This window comes from Lonchura striata, chromosome 4 (assembly GCF_046129695.1).
Source record: "Lonchura striata isolate bLonStr1 chromosome 4, bLonStr1.mat, whole genome shotgun sequence".
Classification (NCBI taxonomy): Eukaryota; Metazoa; Chordata; class Aves; order Passeriformes; family Estrildidae; genus Lonchura; species Lonchura striata.
In genome coordinates this window covers 22,207,453-22,232,153 of record NC_134606.1, presented here as the reverse complement: position 1 = coordinate 22,232,153, position 24,701 = coordinate 22,207,453, and the positions used below count along the sequence as shown (strand labels likewise).

The following is a 24,701-nucleotide window of genomic DNA, read 5'->3' as shown; positions in this document are numbered from 1 at the left end:
TAGAAAAATAAAGACAAACAAAAAATGAACAGGATTGAAAGCAAACACAATTTCTCACATCTTCATGTTGTTTCATACTTAGTCTGTAAACAAAGATTACCACTACTTCAGATCTTTTTGAAATATATTATAGTATTCAACAATAAGAACCCAAAACTTAAATCTGTGATAACAACATTTATTATTATTATTATTATTATTATTATTATTATTATTATTATTATTATTAAGAATTATTTTTAAAGGGAACAGTAATGTGTTCACTATCAATGGACAGTTTTATATGCAGGCTTGTGAACCAAGATCTCCCACCTGATGAGTCATTTTCCTCTAACAGTAAAACAACAAATTAAAAACTCATTAGATTGAAGGTGCCTAAGACAAGTAGGCTGACAAACATATAAAAGCCTCAGCAACCATTTGTGCCTAATGAACGTTTACAGAATTAACACAGAGCAACCTCAGCAGTGGCCTTGTTAGCTTTCACAGAATCACAGAATGGGTTAGGCTGGGAGGACCTCAAAGATGATCTACTTCCAAGTCCCCAACCTTGGGCAGGGACACCTTCCAACAGACAAGGCTGCTCAGAGCCGCATCCATTGTCGTTTCCATCAGGAATGCTTTGTGGAGCCTGAGGCTGAAATCTCTATTAAATGAAGGTTAAAAAACGAATGTCTGTACAATAGGAAGTATTTTTCATTCTAATATTCTTGGTGTGGAAAGATATTAAAATTATAGGCGCAGTCACAATAATGACCAAAAGGAGGACAAAAGAAGTTTTAGATTTGATTTTTGAGATATGAGGGATTCACATGGCATGTTGTATGATTAGTTCAGACATCATCACTAAAATATTCATTAATTCTGGTGCCATACATTATCTTAAAGCAGAAAAAGCTGAAATCTTATATATATTTAATTCTAGCTAAGGTATTTGGTGGTAATTTTAATAAAAAACAGCTGTCAAATAACAGCAAATTATATTAATTACTGATTGGTTTAATTAGTATTTTTTTATGAAATTATATATTGACATCTGCAAAAAAAGCCATTTGAGAAGTCAGATTTGTAATGTCTTATGGAGTGGTTTCAGGTACTTGCCAACTTAAGAGCAAAATTAATATAAGCTTAGACTAAGATCACTTACTCAAAGTAGAACAGCTCCATTAGGAGAATGAGTATCTCACATTATTGAACAGGTGCTCAATGTTTCACACTGTGGGCTGAAAACTAGAGGGATTTACGTGCTTTTAAAACACTGTGGGATATTAAGTTCACCTGTTGTTAGGGGTTGGGAAAGGCTGGTCTTACTGATGTCCCAGAGGTGTCCTTCTACCATTTCCAGGAGAGCTGTGGATTGCAGTCTGGACCATGCCATGCCTCAGCAGGAGGCCTTGCAAAGAAATCTTTGTGTAGTGTAGCTTGTGGGCAACTACCTGAAGCAAAGCACGAAATAACAAAGCACACTCATGGCACAGAAGCCCAGTTTCAAAACCTCCCCTGAAGGGGAAGAAGGGTAAGTCTGTGGTCACCAGTGTAAGCCCCACTCATCAGGCCTCAGAGCGTGAATGATGGGGCACAGTCACACGTCAAAGGCCCTGCTACTGCAGCTCCTTTCTGTGCAAGCAATCTCACAGCATTGTATAAGCAACTAAATATTAACTGCAACAGAAACATGAATGTTATCTTTCCACAGTTTGAATGGCTGACAAGGGCTATGAAGTCTTCTAGATTCCTCTCTCCCCTATGGTCACTTACTATGCATTGTCTTCTGTTTATCTTGGGGTTAGAGACCTAACTCCCTGCACCCTCAGCCTTTGCTTCTAGGCTTCCTCCCTTTTGTAGTAAAATCTTTCTTATGAAATAAAATCTTTTTTTGTCCTTAAAGCAATACCTTTCAGTCAAATAGCCATTTTTTCTCAGACGAGTAAATTTTTTTTTCTCTACTACTTACTGGGATGTTCACACATGTGTTAGTTGATAAAATGTATGCTACTATGTAGTGGATCAATACTTCTTTAGACAAAAGAGACACACAAAGAAAAAAAGTAAGTGAAATATTGGCATTTATATTTAGCACCAGGCTTAAAAGACCTCAGATTTAATCCAAATATTTTTTCTAAAAATCATACTTACTGTAATCAGATTCCAATACCCTTCAATTTCTTTCAGTTGCTGTATTTGTATGTATGGAGACAGAATCACTTCAGCATCACTACAAGAAATGCTCCATTGTTTTCAAATCTTACTTTTTACATGCATGCTGGCTGCATTCTATGTCTTGTCTTTCATATTGAATTTGGAGGTGGTAAGACAGCACATTTGCACGAGCAAACCTCCCTAGGAAGCCATTCAAGTTAAGGAAGACACAAAGAATTGTAACATGTCAGCGTGTTTACCCTCCTTGTCTGCAGAAATGTGGGCTTAACTGATATAACCAAATATACAGTAAACCACATCTTGAAAATCTGAAACAATGGTCAGGATACCAGTTTTAAGGGTCATTTAACATCCCATCCTAAGAAATTTGGTACAACTACAGCTTTTTCTGGTTTCTTGCAAGTATATGATAACTCTGTTCTAACAGTATCCTGTAGAAATCACTTATGTGATATAAAATGTGCAGGTCCAGCCAGACATATTTTTGGGGAAAAAAAAGAAAATTAAAATAACAGGATTAGCTGGGTCCTAGCTTGCCAGTCCTTGAAACCAAGAATTTTCTAACAAAAAACAATCAAAAAAGAATGTTTTATTTTCTTTTTTTTTATAACTTAAGGGAATAATAGCAAACTTAATTCAAATGCAAAGCAGAAATACTAATAGCTGAACAACAGTGAATCATCAGATCTAAAGTCAGAAAAGTATACTTACTTCAATGTATCTCAATGGAATATACATAATAATTGCTTGTTAGGGCAAACTCCAAGCTGTTGTACCAGAAACTGAAACCAAGGTGAAGAAAGCTGTAATACTATGCTTAAACTAAGCCAAGTTTTAGGAAGCTGGAGTAGCTGATGCCCAGGAGATGTCCTTAAAATAACTGCCTCTACTCCTTTGTATTGTACTTCTAGCTGCAATGAGATACAGTGTAAAGACCTCATGATAGAAACACAGGGACAATGTCCTTAAAATAAATAAATACATTTGATGGCTTTTCTTGCCTATCAAAGGAGAAAAGTTATGTTGCACTGGTATTAAGTCTCCCAAAAATGCTACCACTAGAAATTAAAAATATGAAAAAACCCGTGCTTTCTGGTATGGCAAGCATATTTCTTTCTCTATCAGGATTTTTTCATAGAGCAGCACAGAGGACAGAAAGAGAAAACAATTTATATTTCTGCTCCTTGTTTTCCTATGTGGAATGTGTTTGGAGATTTTTACCTGGGGTGATTGCCCAGCCTGATGGCCAATCAGATCCACCTGTGTCTGGACTCTCGTGAACAGGGGCACCAGCTGTGAGTTAGTTAGATATGGCAGTTAGAACATGTAGGTATGTAGTTTGAGTATCTTCCTTTATATGGTATATTAGTGTATTATAGTATAGTTATAATAAAGAAATCATTCAGCCTTCTGAACTGGAGTTGGACATTATCATTTCTTCCCACTGGGTTTGCCTGCATTTTACAATATTCTGGGATGTACAGGTCAAAGTGTCTTTTAGAGAAACATTTTTTTTCTCTGCCAAGAGCTGTAAGGCAGTAGAGCTTATCAGACAGGACATTAAAGCTGCTGCAGATCTCTTAAATCTTCTTTCTACTTTTACTACATCTCAGTATGGAAACTTGTAAGTTGCTGATAGTTTTGCCACTGACTCAGACTGCCTATCCATGAAATGAGGATAATGATTGCAAAATAAGCCTTTTATTTTGAGTATTTCTATTTTGATATGCAAAGGATGTGTATTTATGTATCAGCATTGTTGGAACTGTTATTTTACACTGTTTGTCCTTTTTAGTTTTTCAGGGAAAAATAATACCATAGGCAGTATCAAACATTTTCATTTGCTTTTTCTCTATAGGTTGAAACTGTGAATAAACAGAGTTAATTTAGAACTTCAGCTGACTGTAGAAAACACAAGAAATACAATTTTTAATTGAAGTTGCTGAAGCGAATAGGAAACTGAAGGCATAATAAAGGCACACAAATGTACTGAGAATTGTTTTTCCACCTGCCCAGACATATATTTATGTTCCCTGGCTTGAGAAATATTGCAGTATGTTGTTTCATAGAACCATGCCCTAATTTCTGTCTTCCCTTTTTCCCTGGAGGTGCTGCAGGAGTGCCCTGGGGGGACTACATGAGTTTCAGAAACTCGAGAGAGGTCTTGGTTTCAGTTTCATGAAAAACAAAAAGGACTCTTGAACTACTTGTAAGAAAACTGACTGCAGTTGGGACTGGAAGGATGAGGTGCAAGTGCTGAAGTGTTTTGCTTTGAGTACAGTCCCTGACATAAAACGTGTAGAAAAGAAGAAAATGATGGTGAAGTTTCTTGATGCTTGACCTGTCTTTCAGAAAATTAAAGACAGCAGCAAAACCTGACCATAAATGAGACAATTCCATCAACTCTGAACTTCATCCACAGTGTGGTATTTTTAAATCTCAAAGCTTTTCCCTAGTGGTAGAGATGAAATAAGGATGAGTAATTTCTCAGGACATAGTATATAGGAGCTACCAGTCTATCATACAGAGTGAACATGCTTCCTCAGAAGAAATTCATGGCCTACTTCCTTGATATAGTTTGCTTCATCAGAACTCTCTCCTGGCTGAGAAAGTATCAATGGTCTTCCTCCATAATCTCCTTGTCTTCTGCAGGATCATGCAATATAAAATTAGTTCATTTTGTTGCCTTTTCCTTCATTGCTTATTATTGCTGGGTCTTTGATCAGCCTGAGCACAGATGCAGGGGAGAAAATCAGTCAGAAAGGTTATAATTAGGGAAGAGGTCAGCGAATAAAGACAGCATAGAGGAAGAACTGGAGATTTTGCCTACCTCTGCCTAAAGATGTGAGGTGTTCACTTACTCTGATTCTCCTTCAAACAAATGTGTTATTCTCATTTTGCTCTACTTTTGAAATTGCATGGGAGATTTCTTGACAGGTGTGTGTATCTTTCCTTTCACATAAAGCTCAGGACCTTGCAGGTAATTCCTACTGCAGTCCAGATTTCTGTCAATTCTCTGACAGGTCCTGCAACTCTTGACAAGAGTGGAACTGCGTAGAAAAATAAATCAAACGGGTTAGGTTTACTAAAAGACTGTAGCACACAGCCTAGACTGAAGTCAATAACCTTCTCTGTGGAAATCACTGCCCTTCTTACAGAGAATGAGGAATGCACCTTTGTTGGAAACAGCGAGGAGATCAATATTGTCTTTTAGAGGAAAGCATGGTGGTGTAACCTTCCCTGCTTTGTAAAATAATCACAACACTCATCCAAGTCAGAAAGAATTGTGATTTGAAACCCTGTCTTGCATCTCACAGGTGAAGAGTGGCTAACGGCGAAAAGCTTCTCCTACCACTGCTGCTTAATGTGCCTTCCTGAGTACCCAGGCCATGATACCCAGGTATCGTGGAGTCAGGAAGGAGGAAGATACTCTGAGCCTATCAGTGTGGTCAGCTGGGAGGATGGGAGGACAGGGCACTGGTTTCTGGACACCAAACCCTGGGGTCAAAAGCTGGCACTCCTCTGCATTCTTACCACCCTCTTTGGTATACTTTGTATGCAAGAAGAGACCGTATCTTTATTTTCTGTGAAATATGCTCTTTCTTTAATTTATCAGAAAGGCAGCTTAGTTTCTGCATTCCCATTTTGGGATGGTATTTATGTGTTAAATGGTGAGGCAAAGAGCTTAGATCAAGCTAAAAATGAAATAGTGCCTTTCTATTGGTATATCTTCATGACTTTTCTAGCACTAATTTTTACATAGTATTTGATTTCCAATTAATGGTAAACATACAAACACTGAATGTTAAGTACTGGCTGCAGGTAACAGGTCAGATCATTAGCCAAAAGTTTAAAAAATTCTGCAGCAGATGTCCATGGAAATGAAAAAAACACAGCAAAAAATATATATATGCCACTCAGCTGAATGAAAACACTGTCTTACCTGTGCCATGCAATCGTTTGACTGAGAGGCAGAGGATACAGTCTGCCAAAGCACGTGGCCAGGTGATGAACTGTGTTTCCAGCCATCAGTAGCACTGGCATACTAAAGTGTTTTAAAACAGTTTCAAGCATTAAAGAAATTTCTATAATATGCAAAAGAGCTAACAAGAAAAGAATATGTAATTTACTCACAATAATTTCAGTCTCCTTAGTTTTCTACACAAATGTTCTATGCTTCATTTTTTCAAGGCGGAATAAAATGAAAAGTTACTCTGAGGTTCTCCAGTTATGAAAGAAGCTTATTACACTGCATTTTAACAGGACACAAGCTCCAAAAAAGCACCTTGCACTGAATGTGAATATTTTAAGAGAGTAGAGGCAATAAGTTAAGGATGCATAACAGTATCATTATGAAGAATACTGATACTTTTTCTTATTTTACTTAGTATTTTTCTTTGCGTCTTACCTTGAAGAAAGAGGGATCCTGTGAAATTATACAAGCTGATTATTAAAAAAATAAATAAATAAAAAAGAAAGAAAAAAAAAGACTGCTACTGCTAGCTGGATTTAACACTAATCAGACTGAAAAGTGAACTAGTTATTTTTTTGTATTTTCTGAGTCTGTTGTTGGAGAACCAAAGAATTTCAGAACTGGATGTCCATATATGAGAAAAGGGAAGGCATTTATGCTAGGTGCTAGCAGCACTATTAATATCTCTCTTTGAACTTAGCAGCTGCCTGCCAAATATTGTAAATTATGCAGTTTCTTTACACAGAAATAGCATTGCAAGGTTTAGAATCCCCTCCATCTCTCTCATTTTTGCAGAAAACTAATGATGGATTTTTGACCTACAGATTCATTTGCAGGACAGACCATTACATTTAACTGATTACAGTACTACCTCAGAAGATGGTTTGGTAAAGTTCTTGAGGGTTATGAGAAAATAAATTGCATAAATCTCATGCAGCCTATTTCTTCCTCTACACATTACATAGAATGATGGAAATATGACTTCATGTTAATCTTATTCTCGTTAATATGGTCATTCATATTAAATATAACACTTAACCTTTCTGGAACGCAGCACTAGAAATTGTATTTATGTCAAGAAAAAGAAGTACAGTGGCTTAGCAGAAAATAAGTACAGTCTTCTGACTGGAAATGCGAGTTATTTTTAGACTACATAAAAACCCATGCAGTTTCTGTATTACATGGAAAAGCTGTCTGATCAATCCTGTACCTGTTTCCAATGGGCTAAGTATAAGAAACAGGCAAGTATTTAAGATCTAGAGAATCAGAGATGATTCACAGGAAAATATATTCCCATCCCTAAAGCAGATGAAGGAATTCACGCACAATAGCTTAATCATGTAATATCCCCTTTGCTTGATTTCACTTTCCGTGTAAATGTGTTGTTCAGAGCCAAACTACAGGGAAAAGGATAGACATCCTTTGCCTTTTAGTCTGGAGGCTGTGAAAGAAGACCAAAGTTTTCTGGGGGGAATATTGCATATTTTGTCTTTAAAATTGATCACTTTGTCTGTTTTGAAGGGTTTCAAAATATACAAAGCTCTGCTTTGATATTGACAGAAGAATCTTTCCTCTTGGGCAAGTCCATCTAAAACAGGATTAATATCGGCAGATATTAATCAGATATTACTCCAGATCAATGCCAAGAAGTCCTATGGAGCCATTCCTGATATGACCCCAAATCCACTCATATTAGAAGGAGTTTTTATTTGGATAGCTTTTAAATCAGATGCAGAATGAGAAGAAAAGTAATAATTTGGTATTTCTTTCTTGGAATTTACTTTACTGGAAGATGTGGACTGTTCTGCTATGTCTGGCTCCATGTATTTCTCTTCATCCTCTTAAAAACAAATATATAAAAATAAATAGAGCTGCGTCCCTGGGGAAAATTAAATATGAAATGCCCAAGCACTGATAACTTCTGTTGAATTCCCCAAAAGCACTGGGTAGTTAGCGTTCCCCCTGAACTGGATGTTTTAGTATAGACACATTTGACTTACTTTTGCCTCCCTAATTTAAAGCATGTGGTGATTTTCCCAGGAAAGAAAAAGCAAAATATAACTCAGGCATTCCAGACCCCTGTGTGTATTTAGTTTTCACATTAGGAATAAACCTTAAAGTAACACCAGAACTGAAACTGGAGTTGAGGGGATCCAGCAGAGCAGGAGTAATGTAGTTTGGAATTTTCTCTGAGCTGGAATGCACTCAAAATTAATTACCAACCATTTGTACTAAGCAGAGAGACTGCAGCAATATACTTCATGGAACAATTAAAGCATGCATTATACTGAAGAACACAAAGACACAAACAGTAGAAACATTCCACTCCATAATTTCATACCATACTTCCTCTTCAATTTCAGTGTGATTAAAGGACACATCAAATATTGTAAATTGCTAATATTCTTTCAAAATCCTACTGGAATTCCAAATTTATATTGCTAGGATCTTTAGGTCTGTGGAAGCTGAAAGAATGTTATGCTTCCCTAGGAACTGTTCAGGAAGGGATTCATGTGTTGCGCCTGAATTCAGGCCCGTCAGTGGCTTCCTCCTGCCCTTGCCCTGGACTGAAAGTGCAGACAAGAGCTTTTATACATTCCCAGTAGGTGTGTGGAAAGAGGAGCTCCAGAAATACTCTGTGGGTACCTCAGCAGACCAGTGAATACACAAGGCATGATGCAAGAGCTCCGGTTACATTTATTTAAATGTGACAACTATTGAGGACAAAGTGACACCCAATTCAAAATGTTTGGTGGTTCTCATATCTCTAAGTGGTCATCTGTTGTCCATCAGCAGACAAGGAAGAGAACTGGTTATGGATACCATTAATAGGTTCAGATTAAGAGCAAGCTGCTGGTAATTTGAGAGGGCTAATGTAAATTCCAGTTGCTGTTCAGAGTAGGTTAAGAATATTTTTAATATTCTTTGGCCCAGATGTTTTAAATGATACTTGGAGATAACCTTTAAGGTTTGTACAATCCCAGGCATTAACTGAGCCAACCTTTACAGGTAACAGACTGACATTTAATTTCCATTTCTCTTTTTCACTTTGCAATCTTTCAGGACATAGTCATGCAAGGATAGCAGTGAAGAACACCTATGTGTTATAATTTGCAAGATGCAGGTAAATGTAAAGATTCCAGTGATGCACTAAATCCATTCTTTCCTTGGTATTGTTGTGCAATGTAGAGTATAAGCAGTTCACAATTTAATAAATATACTGCATTTCAGTCTTCCCATGTAGATTCCAAAGACAAGATATCTGCATAAAATTTGTATGAAAACTATTTTTCCCTCATAAATGAGTCTTTATAAATTATTCTGTAGATCAAAAATAGCATGGTATGTATTTACCTACACTAAAGCTATGAGTATTTAAATGATTTAAATTATAATATAATAGGCGCTGATTTTAAACAGCAGGAAAAAAAAACCAAACAAAAACCATAACAAACAAATAACCCCAGCCTAACCAATGTCCAAACAACTTCCCTCTCCCTTACCTGAATCAAGTATTAATAGAGGTCAGGCAGTAGTTAAGAGAAGAACTATACATTCCCAAATCAGTGTTCACAGGAAATTAATTTTGCATTTTTTCCAGAACTGTCCCCTCATTGTGATTATGATTATGTGTTAATTTTGAGTATGTTGTTTCATATTTGAAGAAAAGCTTGGGACTTCCAATTTATTCACTGTACTAATTCAACAACTCAATTTCATTTTCTCACCATTCAATATTACAATGCAGGCAAAAATTCCCATAAAAACTTTCTAAAATCAGTATATATCGAGTAGCTAATTCTAAATAGTTCCATTTAATACCAGATCTGTGTCTCAATTCAAAAAGTGGTAATTGATAACTACAAAAAACCAAAACCCAAACCAACAAAAAAAGCTTCAAAAACCACAAAAAACCCTCACTAGCGGAAAAGAAGTGGCACATTTTATAGAACTTTCTCAAGAAACAGCAAATTGCCCAAAGCCTGCAGTGCCAAAGTCAATTTTTCATTATGTTACTATAAATTAAAAATAATTATGCTTGTTGGAGTAGAATCATCTTCAATTTTTGTTGTAAATGAAATAAACCCCATCTCACTTTGGTACAGCAGAATGAAAAATAAATGTGCATAAACATATTTCTGTGGTCTTGCTAGTCTAGTCACTGGGAGAGTTGCTACTTTGGCCCATACTTGGAAAACCTGAAATAAATATTGAAGTCACTGGCTCACTGCAACCTCTTTGCTAACTGTTTAATTCTTTTAAAAATTCTGACTCAGCTGGATTTCTTTAGTAACAATATCAGGCAGGCAGTTCTTAAAAGCTTCAAGACTCTGAACTGCTAAAATATGCAGCAATAGTACGTGACAAGGTTTCCTTCACTATCAGAGATTTTACAAATCCATGTCTAAGGACACTGGGTGTTGCTACATGAAAAGCTCCATGCCTTTCTGTTCCAACTCTGATTTTTTCATCAAAGGGAAGATAGAAAGTAGAAAAATAAACCCAGAAAACTAAATATAGTCACACAAGATGAAAGCTACTGAAACTCTCTAGAGATCTGGGCCAGTGTGTGCTTGTGAAAAACAGTGTCATGACAGCATCAAACCCAGCCAGACTCTGTACTCCAGATGCTGGGTTCTTATGGTAAAACCTTTGTTCTCTGGGGCTCCAAAGCTAAATAAGGAAGTGAAGCAAACAGGTGAATGAATAAGAGCCAGAGGGATGACAATATAATAGGCACTATTATATTGGTTGTATATATAATGGTTGTAAGGGTGTGCTAGAAGTACAGAATGACACATGTTCCTTGTATGATCTTTGGCATGCAGAGGCAGGTTCTCCAGCCTTCACAGCAGGCAGTGTTCTGTATCCCTTCCATCCCACCAGATTCTGTGGTTTCAGTTCACAAAATCTTTAACATTCTTCACTTACAATATATTCAAAGACTTGCAGTTTTTTCTCCGTCTTATTATGACAAGACTAAAAATTAAAGTTGACTTAGCTACATTTAGTTACAAAGGAGAAAAACTTTGTATCTTTTGTAAAGTATTTTTTTGGCAAATATATTGTAGAGAAGAAAATTTGGGACAGTGAAGGTCTGGATTGTTTTGCATTGAAGTCTAGCAAGTGACCATGGAGAGAACAATCAGCTGCACATCAGTATATCAGAGGTGACCTTATCACTCTCTACAACTCCCTGAAAGGTGGCTGTAGTCAGGTGGGGGTTGGTCTCTTTCTCCAGGCAACAACTGACAGAATCAGAGGACAGAGTCTCATGCTGCATCAAGGGAAATAGAGGTTGGATATCAGGAAAAAGTTTTTTACAGAAAGGGTGATAAAGTACTGGAATTGTCTGCCCAGGGAAGTGGTGGAATCACCATCCCTGGATGTGTTTAAACAGACTGGATGTGGCACTCAGTGCCATGGTTTAGTTGAGGTGTTAGGGCTGGGTTGGACTCAATGATCTTAAAGGTCTCTTCCAACATAGTAATTCTGTGGTATCACAGGCTCAGAGCCTCCTCAGGTTGTTACTGACCTCCAGTCTTTTCACTCTCTAATGCCTGGCATACTAAATTGTCCTGGGTTTATGACACTAAAAAGCAAATGTTGATTAGAGCAGATAGCTCTTTGCTGCTGCTTTTTTTTAAAAGTTTTTCTAGGCCAGCTGATAATGCATGTATGTGTGAGAAGTACAAGAATTAATTAACTGTGGACTCCTTAAACAAGTTGTCAATAATTCTGTTGTGATAGTAGTACAGTCATACCCATCTTGCTATGAGGACTGATCACTAAAGATCCTTCTTTTCTCTCCACTGAGTAATCCTTATTAATCTACAGAGCTGCCTAAGGAAATATTTGCATAGCAAATGCACAGCAATGAGCATAAAGTATTTTAGAAAGAAGAAAATCACATATTTGTTACTAAATCATGCAGGTTAGGATAGATAACATTATATTTTTCTTGTAAAGTAAAACATTTTTATACCCACAACAAAACATGGACCTGCAGAACTTTTCAAGCAATCTTCAAGCAGCTTCATGCGAGTCTTCTGCAGCTCAGGACTGTCCCATTCATCTGCTTCAACACCCCAGTATAAGTCTATGACCTGGAAAACAGTATGCAACAGTCACTCATCGTATGCTCTTTCTATCAATCAAATTGAAAATGAGCTTTGCCAACATCCTGTGCACTAAGCTTTGCTCTTCAGTGCACTAAAAAGCAATGAATTCTACATCCAGTCCTTACACAGACTGACAGGGTTTCCTCATACAAATGAGAATTCCAGCCTCTTATTTTGCCTTCCAGATAGTCCCTCCTGGGACAGTCTCTCATTTCATAGTCATATAGAGATTAGCATGACAAGATCTTGATTTGATGCAGTCTTTTATCTGCTACTAGATTGCATATAATGGGTAGGTAAGAATGACGACAAAAGAATTGAAAAAAATCCCGGCTCCATGAAAATTAATGGGAATCTCACTGTGGATCACAGTCAAGACAACGACTTGACATCCTGTGTCACTTGTATCCACAGGATATAAACTCATCCTGTGCACATGGCTCAAAAGAAAGAATAGCAATGGTTTTACATTATCATACTTCCTTTGTTAGCTGATCTTTGTACTTTGGAAGCAGAGATTGTAGAGATATGCAGTGGCAGAGAGCTTGCTGCCCAGGCTTTCATATTTAGCTACAGACTCAGTTTTATGACATTAATTAGTTATAAACAAGCTCCTAGAAGAAACGATTCATGTGGTACTTATTTGAACAAATTAAGTGATGACCCGTGATTTCATTTTAATTAAAGGGCTGAATTCTTAAAGTGGGAAATCAAATTTAAAAAGACAGTGATCATATGTATGAATTACTTTTGGAACAAAACTCATGGTACAGGCATGGTACTCTCTCATTTACTACTGATTCTTAACATCTTGTACGTAACTTTAACAAAAAAAAGTCTTAAGTGGATAGGTAAAAAAAAAATCAAAATATGTTAATACATGACTATATTACAAAATTACAGTTTATTTTAATATTCCTTGTTCTGTGGAACCACTCTGCAAGAAACAGAATCATAAAATTAGCTGTTGTCCAAACAGATTATAAAATCAGCCTGAAGATTTAATATTAGAACTAATAATGAGTTGATGTGAAACAAAATTTCAGCAGTTTACACCTGGTTAATCTTCTTGGGAAATTTATCCTACCAATACCAAGATTCAAGACCAAATCCTAGAGCTATTTATGCCAATGTATAATTGCACTACCAATAGTTTCATTGATAACTTCTGCCTTAAAAATTTGTGATGCATATCAGCGTTTGCTGCAGCAGGCATGTTGTTACTAAACATGACAGGTGGTGTCCTGTGTGACTCATGATGAGTGGAAAAACCCAGGTATGGAATGCATTGAGTGTAAATAAAGATACTTAGTGTATTTTCTTGGCAGCCTAAGTGTAGCTTAGAAACACTGCCAAGAAAACACACTCAATATCTTTACTTTTTACAGAAACTGTTGAAAAATTTTGCAGGAACATGCATTTCCTGCTCTGCAAAACTGAATTTCAAATAACCTTCCTATTTCCCTTACTTGCACAGATTTCTTTTCCGTCCTTTCTTTTCAGTCTCGTTAGGAAAAAAGTGTTCCCTTCTTCCTCTCTACTTTCTGTTATTTATTAGTAAAACTTCATTATCAAACTTCACATTGTATTCATCTGTCTGATTACTTGCATGATGTATGATAAAACTTAAATATTCTCATTATAAAATCCTTCAGATACCATTCTTAGCATACAGTAAAAAATGTTTTAATTACTTGTTGAATGAATTTATTGTGCTGCTGAGGTTCTTCTGAAATGTGAAAGCAATTTCTATTTTAATTAACTGTTCAGAAATCACATTAATTCTGAAAATGAGAAGAAGAAACTCCCTGGAGTACCAGATAATTACAGGGGCTCTGTGACTGTTTGTTATTTTATGGGGTAACATAAAATAGTTTTGGTGTTTTGGTGCATGGTATCTTAACATGATACAATTTGGTCCTGCAAAAACAAATATTTTACCAAACAAACCCCTGAAGACAACAAAAATTTCAAAGTAAGGTCTCATCAATTGATCATTATGCTAACTAAAATAAATAGGATTCACAAAATTAAAGATATGGAACAAAGGGACAATTATATCTGATATTGAAGCATGTGTTTACTTCTACTTGGAAAAATTGTGTGACACTCACTCAAACTTTCAGCAAGGCTGCCAAGGTCATATGACAACTTGTGCCCTCTGCAAGAGTTCCTTACCCACAGTGGACTGACACTGCTCTAGTTCAATTCCACACTGGACACCTAACAAGAGACTTTTCATTCATTATTCAGTGTTTCCTTTTGCTTACTTTAGCTTTTGTCCTACCAATCCTACAGTTTCACAGATTTTGCTTTGGAGACATTTTTTTATCACTTTCAAGAGCTTAAAAAAGGAACTAAAAATTCCATTAATGTAAAACTCTATTTTCCTTTCTACCATATGTATCCTCTTGAAAATTATTTGAAACAGTTAATTGTTTTGAAGAAGTGTATGTTGCTAATTAGCTATGTTTGGTTAGCCTCCCCAGATTTTCAATTACAGCTACTTCCTTTAACCTCTCCACCCTCTCCTGTAAAAGTACTGTATTTCAGGTCAAAACCACCATAAGCTCTTGAAGTCTTTCACTCAGCTTACTTGCCTTCTTAGCCAGTAAGTGCTTCTTTTTCTGACATAGTTTCTGATACAATGAAAAAAAAGGCCATCAAGCTAACGAATCCATAGTGTAATTGAAGATAGTCAGTTCTGCTTCCATTCATATGGTGATTATGCTCCGTAACAGCTCCCACCAGGCCAGTGACAGATCTCATGCTTTGCAACACCTGAAACAGTTTTGAGTGCTGCCAGGTGACTCAGTGAAGCTTGCAGTAATGCATGCACTCAAATGCTTTTCAATTGGGTCATGATTTAATAGGTAAACGGTGTCCTGAACAGTGCATTTGTGGTAGCTACGTGCTCATTGTTTGGTGAGTAGAAGATTACATATCAGGATGAAAAGTTATGTGCTCTGCTCTGTACAGAGAAATATAAATTTACCCCTGTATCTGAAAATTATGTAATACTTTAAGACTGCACTAGAAACTGTAGTCTTGATTTTGCAGAAATTTAGTGTATCAGGATTGGAATAAGAAAAAAAAAGAAAGGTCTTACTAAAGTCTACCTCAGAGTCTCTTTCAGAAGGCTTTGGTACTTTTCCTTGGTTATTTTTGTATATCTTCCTACTTGCTTCCCCAGAAATGCAATTGCTTTCTGGCAGTTTTCTGAACTGTGCCAGTAGAGCTGTCTTTCAGACCTCATATCACATAAAGATGCTGGTGTTGAAACTATATAATAAAATAATTTGCCTCCATGAATATAAACTAAAGTTAACTGTTCCTCCCCTAGAGATTACATTACAATCTGTCTTAAGAAAGATATGTGTCCTTTCACAAAGAATTAAATGGATTATGATCTACTTGGAAGAGACATTTCCTTCATCAAGAAGTCTCCACAAAGAGAACAGAAAAAAGGGGTTGATATTTTTGATGAGTATCACATGGTATTAATACAAGAAAAATATTATTTAAATATCTTTTGCTATTCTTTTCATGTACTGCTGCAGCTGGGACTTCCCAATCAGCTGATGAGCTAGGACCTTCAGATGAAATTCTTTTATAGCCATAATCAAAATCACTGGAATTTACCACCATGCAGATTCAGCAACTCCACTGTGACTAAGGGAATTAAAACCAAATATCATAATTTAAGAACTTGTTATTTTGATTAAAAACCAGCTGCATGTGCATCAAGAATAATACACTGGGAGGAACAGGATGTTGCATAAAAGGCATTAGCTGTTTCCAAGCTACACTCCTGTTTCCAAGCTACACTCTGGAGAGATTAATTTTTGGGGTCACTAAGTATGCAAGGAAAACTTGTGGATGCAGAGCCAGAATTTTTGGAAAACTGAACATTTTTACAACATCACAAGCTGTATTTGTTTCTCTTAGCAGAGAAATGGTTCCAGGCCTGCTGACATATAAGGGACTGTGAATTAGGAAATACCTGATTTAAAGTACCGGTGACTTTTAACAGTGATGCCAAACACACCTGTTTTAAATCAAATACAACTCTTTTTATTACCAACTGGCTCTTGCCAAAGATGTGTATGAGTCTATGTCTCTCATAGAAAGAGAGGAAAACATACTTACTGAAGCAATAGGAATGCTACGGTTGACATTAAAGAAAGCAAATTCCATAGTATATAATCACAATAAAAAGGCACCATTTTCAATTCATTTTGGTAATCAGTTTTGGCATTCACCTGCTTAAATTATTTTTCACATTACAGTATAACTTAAATATGTTTTCTATAAACACAGCACAGTAATGCAGATGTAACATTATTTCTTCTTATATACTCTTATTATCTAAAACAGAGGTGGTGCTTTTTCATTTATGCAGAATTTACCTCAAATCTGCTTGTAATATAATTTAAGAACATCAAAAACTGACAGAGCTAGGCCTGTTTAGCCTGGAGAAGATATAAATGAGAGGGGATTTTATCCAAGCACACAAATAACCTAAAGGTGGATGTGGAATTGCGTTATTTCCCGGCAGGTGGATGTCAAGAGGAAGTAACCAGGCCCTTCTTGGTAGTGCCAAGCAATAGGACAAGAGGCAATGGGCAGAAACTGGTGCACAGCAAGTTCCACCTAAATATGAGGAAGAACTTCTTTACTGTGGGGGTGACAGTGCACAGGGACAGACTGGCCAGAGAGGGTGTGGAGTCCTCTTTTCTGGAGATACTCAAAACCTGTTTGGATGCAACCCTTACAACTTGCTCCAGGTGAACCTGCTTTAGCAGGGGGAACGGACTAGATGACCTTCAGTGGTCCCTTCCAACCTCAACAATTTTGTGTGTGATTCTGTGAAACAAAGTTTTTGTAATTTTCTATTTCAACAATGATATTTAAAAATGTTATCTGTTCTAAACAGAGTTAAGTTCAAGATAAAGAAATACAGGACTAAAGACAACAAAACCTACCTGAAATTCCAGGCCATAGTTTTCTCTGCAGAATTCTCTCAGCTTAGGATACACATGTTCTCTTAGGGCTCTCCTTTCTGCTATTGTATCTGTGTTGTGGAAAAACATGCTATTAACAATATTTATATAAACTCTTCTTTTAGTAAGGGATACAGATTTTTCACTTAAAAATGAACCCTTAACCCACACAGAGTGCTAATGAAAATCAAGTGCTGGGATCTAATCCCCAAACTGTATGTTGTACAAACACATGGAAGTATTAGCATGTGTAAATATATGTACAATCACATAAATGTGTTTGTATGTGTCAAAATTATGTTTCATATACATTTTAATGTTGCAGCATATTAAAATTCAGCTGAGCTGAATTCATTTTGTAATTCAGCAGTCAGAATTTCTTTATCATTTTGACTTCTATTTAGTTTCCAAAAAGCTGAATTTTACAAACAAGAAACACCATGGAAAAAAGATATACCAAAGATGAAAGAGATCTTAATACTCAGAAACAAATCAATAACATGAACTAAAAACATTGTCTCAAATGCATAACTTTCTTCACCATCTTTAATCTAACAATATCTTAAAACCATTATTTATCATTAATAGCATTATTTATCTTTTGCCCAGGTGATTCCTCCTATAATACCAAAGACCCAGTTCTGATATAATGTAATTTTTACCATGCAAAATGACATAGTTTGATAATGAATTGTCATTGGCAATGACACCAAAATTATTATTAAGTTCAGTATGTCCAAGTTAATCTCAGCACATTTATATAAAACATACAACTTACAGTCAAATATGAAGTAAATTTGGTTAGCAGTAATAAATTTTATTGTCTTTCACAAGACTACGATATGGGATGGATTTTGCTACATTGTAACTGAGTTGAGACCACACAAAGATACTAAGTTATTTCCAAAAATAGAACAAAACTGCTGTAAAACCCTAGCTCTGAGTGCCGTGTGATGAAAAATGAAGTATTAACTTATAAATGATGAAGAGCATCTACTCCAGGTAACGCATTATTTGTGTAACTGCCCTGGAACAAAACAACAGATTACAACCGATTTGATGTTTCCCATATTGTTGCAAACAATAGACATATATGGAAATCTAACAATGCTTTAGAGCCACAATCAGAGCCACAGCTGATATACCTGAGTCAGATGTCTGTTCATAGAATCATGGTCACAGACTTATGTTTTTATCTAAAAGATATAGGAAAGTATAAAACTTGTAATTTAATTTATTACACCAAACGAATAATGTCCTTCTCACTATTTAAGTGTATCTTTGAAATATTACACAAATGTGTGGTATAATTACCACTTATTTTCATGAATAGAAAGCTAGCCAGAAACATCCAGAGAATTATTTCTCCTGAAATCTTCATCAAGATAAAAAAGTCTATACCAAAAGTCTCAAAAGTACAGTCAGGTTTAATTCAATTTATCTGAATTACCACAGTTCTTCCTTCATAAACTTTTGATGTGGGAAAAAATCAGAGATGCTTTCAGAAAACATCCCCTCTAAGTGAAATAATGTAATACAACGCATTTATGCTTTAATGTTTTAAAATATACTATGCTTATGTGTTCTGACAATGGTCCAAGAAGCATTAAAGTGCTTGATACATCACAAGCTTTCCATTTGACTGTCCACATGCCACACAAGGTGAGATCCTAAATCTAAACTGTAGAGCTCTTATATATCCAATCTGAGCACTGGTAACAAGAGAGCCTGCTCTGGGCTACATTTGGATGACTGTAGCCTCAGTTTCTCGGGGCAGTCATTACACTCCTCTCCCTGACACTCCCTGGCTGCACCAGGAGTGCTGTGCCCAGCTCTGGGAACGCCAAATCAGGAGGATGGGGAGGAAACTGCAGAGACTTCTGAGACAGAAGCCAAAAGCACGTGGCCTACACAGAGGGATAGAGGGATTTGGGCATGTTTAGTCCAGTGACGTGTGTAAGAGGGAGCCCATCCAACCTACAATTACTTCTAAGGCATTTACAAAGATGATGGAGCCAAGCTCTTCATGCCAGAGAGCACAACCATGCCATGAGAGAGGTTAGCCCGTGACCTGACCTAAGTACCCCTTGCAACCTGCAGCAATCTTCAGGAGAACTTGCAGGCTTGGCTGAGTTACCCAGGCTGCTTGTACACTGCCAGAGAAGACTTTGGTTCCTGTCTGGGCTACTGAAGCAAAGCTGTAGAATAGACTAGCTGCTGCCAATGACCCAATGTCCAGGCCATATGTTTTTCAAGGCATTTTACTTTATATTGAGCTCAACCCTCACAAACATTTGGAATGCATTTGGTGAGAACCTGGAATTATCTTCCTGTTTTTTATCAAAAACGAATCCATGCACACCAAGACCCCCCTGTGATGTGAGTCAAAGTGTATTAGATAGCGATGATCAAGAGATTCACTTCACTTGCAGATCTGGCTGAATACAGACACATCCTATAAATATTTAGGAATGGAGTGACAAAACCAGCACTCTCAGCTTAGAACTGCCTGTGTTAGTACGTAAAAGGGATGGATGAGTTGCTCCCTCCTTAGGATCCACAGTCATTAATTTTCTGTCATACTTTAGTGTCTAAGTCATCCTTTCCTTGCAGAATGTAGTACACAGCTAACAAGGCTAATTAGTCAGAGGGTTGCACGATGCCAACACAGCAATATTATTTTGGCTCCAAAGCAATGATGTAGCTGTACCTTGTGATAAAAGTTTGGTAGAAGAATACGTATTCTAATTTTTGCCTTAACACAGGTTAATTTTGGCATGCAAGTTTATGAAAACACAGTGCATCATATCTTCATGACCAAGTAGAATAAACACTGTTGAAAACCAACTTATTACTCTGTTACTGAGATAAACCAAAATGGTTCCTGCATTTTTAAATGAAAATCAATCATGACTACAGCTTGGTTATTAAGGAAGCAACAATCCACACTTATTGTATGCCATTAATTAAATGTGACAACAAACAGAATGGTCTTACTAGGGGTATAAAATAGGCAAAGTTGTAGGAACAACAACAAGAAGTAGTACTGGAAAAAGCAGAATTTAAGAATGAACATAATTAAATGATAAATGGGAAATATTTTGCCTGAGGTTTACAACAGATAAAACCATATTCTACTTTTTGTTTATGTCCATAGGATTTATACTGCAGAACCCCGCTGGTTCTAGTTTTAGAACATGGGGCTGTTCCCTGCAGCTTAACGTGCAGCGTCTTGTTCAGAAAATGAAACAACACACTGCAGGAGTAGTGCTACTTTGTAATATCTTAAAAATGAAATAGAAAAAAACATTCCTTCAACTAGAACTGTGGTCTGGATAAGACACTTGGCATACCCATTCTGTATTTTTATTCCTACCTCCATATCTAATGGACTGTGCTTATCTAATTGGAATTTGAGTCTGGTGCTTCTATTAATTAATTTTAAGAATTCCTGTATTTGAAATCAGCTTTGAAACTTTAAGGAAACAGAAATGTATATAGTTAAGATAAACTCTGGTAATTAATATGGATGGCAGATAAGCTAGTTTAATTAAATATAGTCTAAACTTGATTTAAAGTGAGAACAAATCTGTGAAGCTGGCAGTTCCTAACAACGTCACACAGGCAAATTCCACCTTCCAGGCTGCTTCTGCAGATGAACAGATTAACTAAATTACATTCTTCTAGCAGCGAAAATGAGACGGTATTTGTGAGATGAGCTTTCTACACCTCTTAATGTTAATTCTGATACTCAGAAATACAAATAATAGTTCAGAATAAACTGTGGAAATGAAACTACATCTGAAAAAACATAAGAGAAAACTTAAAAGCCCCCAACCCTAAATTTCTCTCCAGTATTTAAACAAACCCAAACCCACAAGACAGGGATTTGCTGAGTGCACATCTGCCATACAAGAGCCACCTCTTGCAGGTGGCTGCCTCCTAAGCCATTCCATAACCACACTGTCCTGCCTACCCCTACATTTTGAACTGATGGAGAATGCCAGCACACCCTCCTTCTCCTTGTGCTCCCCAGGGTAATCCTGAGGACTGAACCGAGTTAGTCACATATCCATCTATATCCTTTCTCCTGTCCAATAAAAACAACTGTTTGTGTGCAGTGTGATTTCTGCAGGCTTGTAGCTCAGTCAAATCACTGCCAGTTTTCATTAGAGTACGCCAAGGTGCTGCTTCTCAGCGTGAACTATTCCCATGCCAAAGTCTGACCTTCAAACACAAGCTGTTCTGCTATTAAAGTCACTTACTTTATTTTAATAGAGCAAGTACATTTTTCAGTCTTGTGTTAGTAAACTGATGATGTGTATTTACAAACAGTTGCCAAACATTCATCTCTGGGATAAAATAAGTCATGGAACACAGCCCTGTTGAAGAAAATTTCAAAATGTATATGCAAGTGAAGAGAAAGAGTTAACATGGGCCTGATGGAACTTGCCCATTTCCAAGCACCAGTTATTCTGTCCTAAGATCAAATAGTTTATCTTCTTGCTGGTGCTGTACTGGTTTCAGTTCAGCAGTGATGTGAATGGCTGCTTTCATGTATGTGGGTTGCAGTCAAACATTGAGTCTACTCAGTCAAGGCTTGATGCAGCAGAACAAGGAGATTGCTCAGCCCCATTCTCCTCACATGTGTTGAAAAGTTGGTGCCAATGTGGGGACACTGAGCCCCACTGACCACACTCAGAGGAGCAGCACATTCAGGTTGACAATCTGTTAATGGAAAAATAACTTGTGAGTATCCATGCATGGTGCAAGCTAAGGTCCTCAAGCAAAGGACAATCCTAAGCAGGGAGGGTGCTTGCCCTGCCACTCTGACTGACAGAGGAACACTGCAATACCCAGCTTGAGAGAGCCAGCAGGAAAACTGCTGACTGACATAACAAGTTGAAGCAGGCAGCCGAACCTGGAAGAACCTGGGCAGAAAAAAAGAAAAAAAAATAAGAAAAAAGCTCCTTATGCAGCTGTTCAAGGCACCACAGAAACGAATGTCATATGGGGTCACAGAGCTGTCTACAGGTGTCATCTCCAGGCAGTCACCCAAGAAAGAGTGGCTCCTTTCAGTACGTGGAAGAAACAATTTCTGTATCACCTCCTCCATTCTTGGTGATCTTGTGCTTTGCTGTGGGTCAGGACAGACACTTGCTGGAGGTTTTCACCTCATGTCTTTCAGCCCACTGCTCTGCTGCCATAGTCTCCTGCCCAATTCACACTATTAGATTTATTACCACATAATATTGGAGTATCTTGTGCAACTGTGGAAGCCCTGGATGAGCAGTGAACTTCTGATCTAGTCCTGAATGCATGTCCACTAAGATAGCCAGCTGTTTGCTTTCTCTAAGTTTTCTAAATGTTTAGGTTAGATAGAAGGGTAGAAGATATTCCTACTCTAGGATTTTTTAAATTTCATTGCAATATTAAAAAAATGTGGGTATTTTATAGCCATTGTCTGTTAACTGCAGTGAGAATTTCTGCACTTTAATTATCTAAGGTTAAAAATTACTTAGCAGTTGTGCCAAGTAAGAAGTGACTGCCAAGCCTCTTAATGCTAGTATGTTCTTGACTCATATGAGTGTTCAACTGAATCATTCCTTTTAAACTGCCCATTTCACTGATAATGCACAACAGCATTGTGTATTACCAGTGCTACTACAAACTTCAAATACTAGGACGTAACATGCCCCTAAATAGCATGGAAAACCTGTCTCTGAAAATAACACCATAATAATAAGTAATTTTTATTTCTATAGTGCTTTTTATCTCATTTGCAAGCAGTGAGTTTTAATCATGTAGCAGTAAGAGAGGGGAAAAAATATTTGAGCTCCCTACTACCCTTGCCTTCCTAGAAAATGAGCTCTATAGACACTGTTGTCATTTTTTTTCCCCTTGGAGTTTCTGTGAGTAGAGAGCATTAGAATAGGCATCCAAAGCTTCCCAAGATTAGGTAGATCAGGAATGGTAACAGGTTGGTCTGAGTCAATTCTCCCTCCCCCAAACAATGTCAACCTTTAGGTCTTTACTGGCTCTCTGGAAGGCAAATAAGAAACTGGACAGACTGAAGACCATTCATTAATTCAACTAAACCCCACAACTAACTAACCATCCAAATAAATCTGGATTAGCAAAACATGGCAACATTACTGTGATGTAACACAGCTGTGTGTCCTCACTCCACCTGATGGTCAGAGCTCTCTCAGGAGATGCGCACAAAGTCTGCATGACTCAACCTTCTCAGTTGTTAAAAAACAAAAATATGAGACTGGACTAAGCAGTTCAGCCCAAAGGAATGTCTGCTTGTCATGGAAGTCAGAAGAAATAATGAAAAATAACATTAAGATGGTAAGTAATTCTGAAATGTGTCTCTCAAGCAGGAAGAAATGACAGGATGTGATTACAAATTTGTGATCTATACCAGAACACTCGAACAACACACTTTCAAAACAAAAGACCTAACTAGGCAGGATTCGAAATGTACGGTGTAATTATAAGTCTAAAACTTCTAGTTGCAGCAATTACCTCTTCTTTTTTTAGCCCTAAATCAAACAATACCTGATTTGAACCGAGGCATAGTTTTCTCTGAAATGTTCCATGTTGTCAGTTCAGTAAGGTGACAAATATAAAAACCACATATACATTAACTGAACATATGCAACGTGTATTTTTTTAAATTATAATGGCCAGATTTCACAGTGTTATTTTATAAAATACCCTGCATCTTGATTGCTAATATGCTTAACCAGTGCCACCTATTGGTTTAACAATAACACCCAAACAAACAAAAAGGTTGGCTAGTAAAATCAGAGGGGTCTGACCCATGTTAAAATACAGAATTTAGGGGAAACATCAGTATTAAACTGATATAACAGAAGGGAAAAAGTGCTTCCTATATCAAAATATCAAGATTCAAAATTTCATTATTCACATTATTGTCTTCCCATTTTGAAAAAAATGTTGGTTTCTGACAGTTCTATTTTGTGTGCAGCATGATTTCATGAAACAAATTTGTAACTGGATGCAAAAGATGGTGAAGTTAGTGGAAAAAATCTGCTAATCTCAGCAGATTTTAAATGAAGTTCTACATTTGGCATGTACTGAAAGCCTGAATCTTTTGATACCTTACTAACTTCCAGAGAGTCTGCATGAAATCTCTCAATCCATAAATAAATCAACCAGTAAATAAACAGTACATACTCTTGTATCACTCTAGGGGTGATGATATGGATGAAAACTCTGAAGCAGAATTTTATCTCACAATGTGTCCTGATCAACTAACCTCACATTACCCCTTGGGAACACAGCACCCTTATACATAGATGTTCTTAAATAAAACAAGAAGAGTCAGGTTGACCTGGAATCCCCAAGCCTGCACGTCCTCCCTGGACTGCTGCTCGGTGCACAGGTGTCCTGGTGTCCCCTGCCCGTGGTTTG

The 24,701-nt window shown here is 37.0% G+C and overlaps 1 protein-coding gene and 1 long non-coding RNA gene across 4 annotated transcripts in view; one reads left to right on the top strand and one right to left on the bottom strand.

Annotated features, from left to right (window-relative positions):
- NWD2 (NACHT and WD repeat domain containing 2) overlaps positions 1-24,701 on the bottom strand; it is a 51,087-nt gene that overhangs the window by 13,278 nt on the left and 13,108 nt on the right. Inside the window, exons 2-3 of one of the 3 annotated variants that reach the window (XM_021533148.2) lie at positions 17,241-17,329; positions 12,124-12,240 (exon numbers count right to left, since the gene is read on the bottom strand). In XM_021533148.2, the coding sequence (XP_021388823.1) occupies positions 12,124-12,240; positions 17,241-17,329 (206 nt within the window). Of the gene's footprint in view, positions 1-12,119; positions 12,241-17,240; positions 17,330-24,701 lie in introns of those variants that run through there. The other 2 variants (XM_021533150.2, XM_021533149.2) reach the window with 2 other exon arrangements.
- LOC144246216 (uncharacterized) overlaps positions 1-24,701 on the top strand; it is a 46,877-nt gene that overhangs the window by 16,546 nt on the left and 5,630 nt on the right. The window lies entirely within an intron of this gene.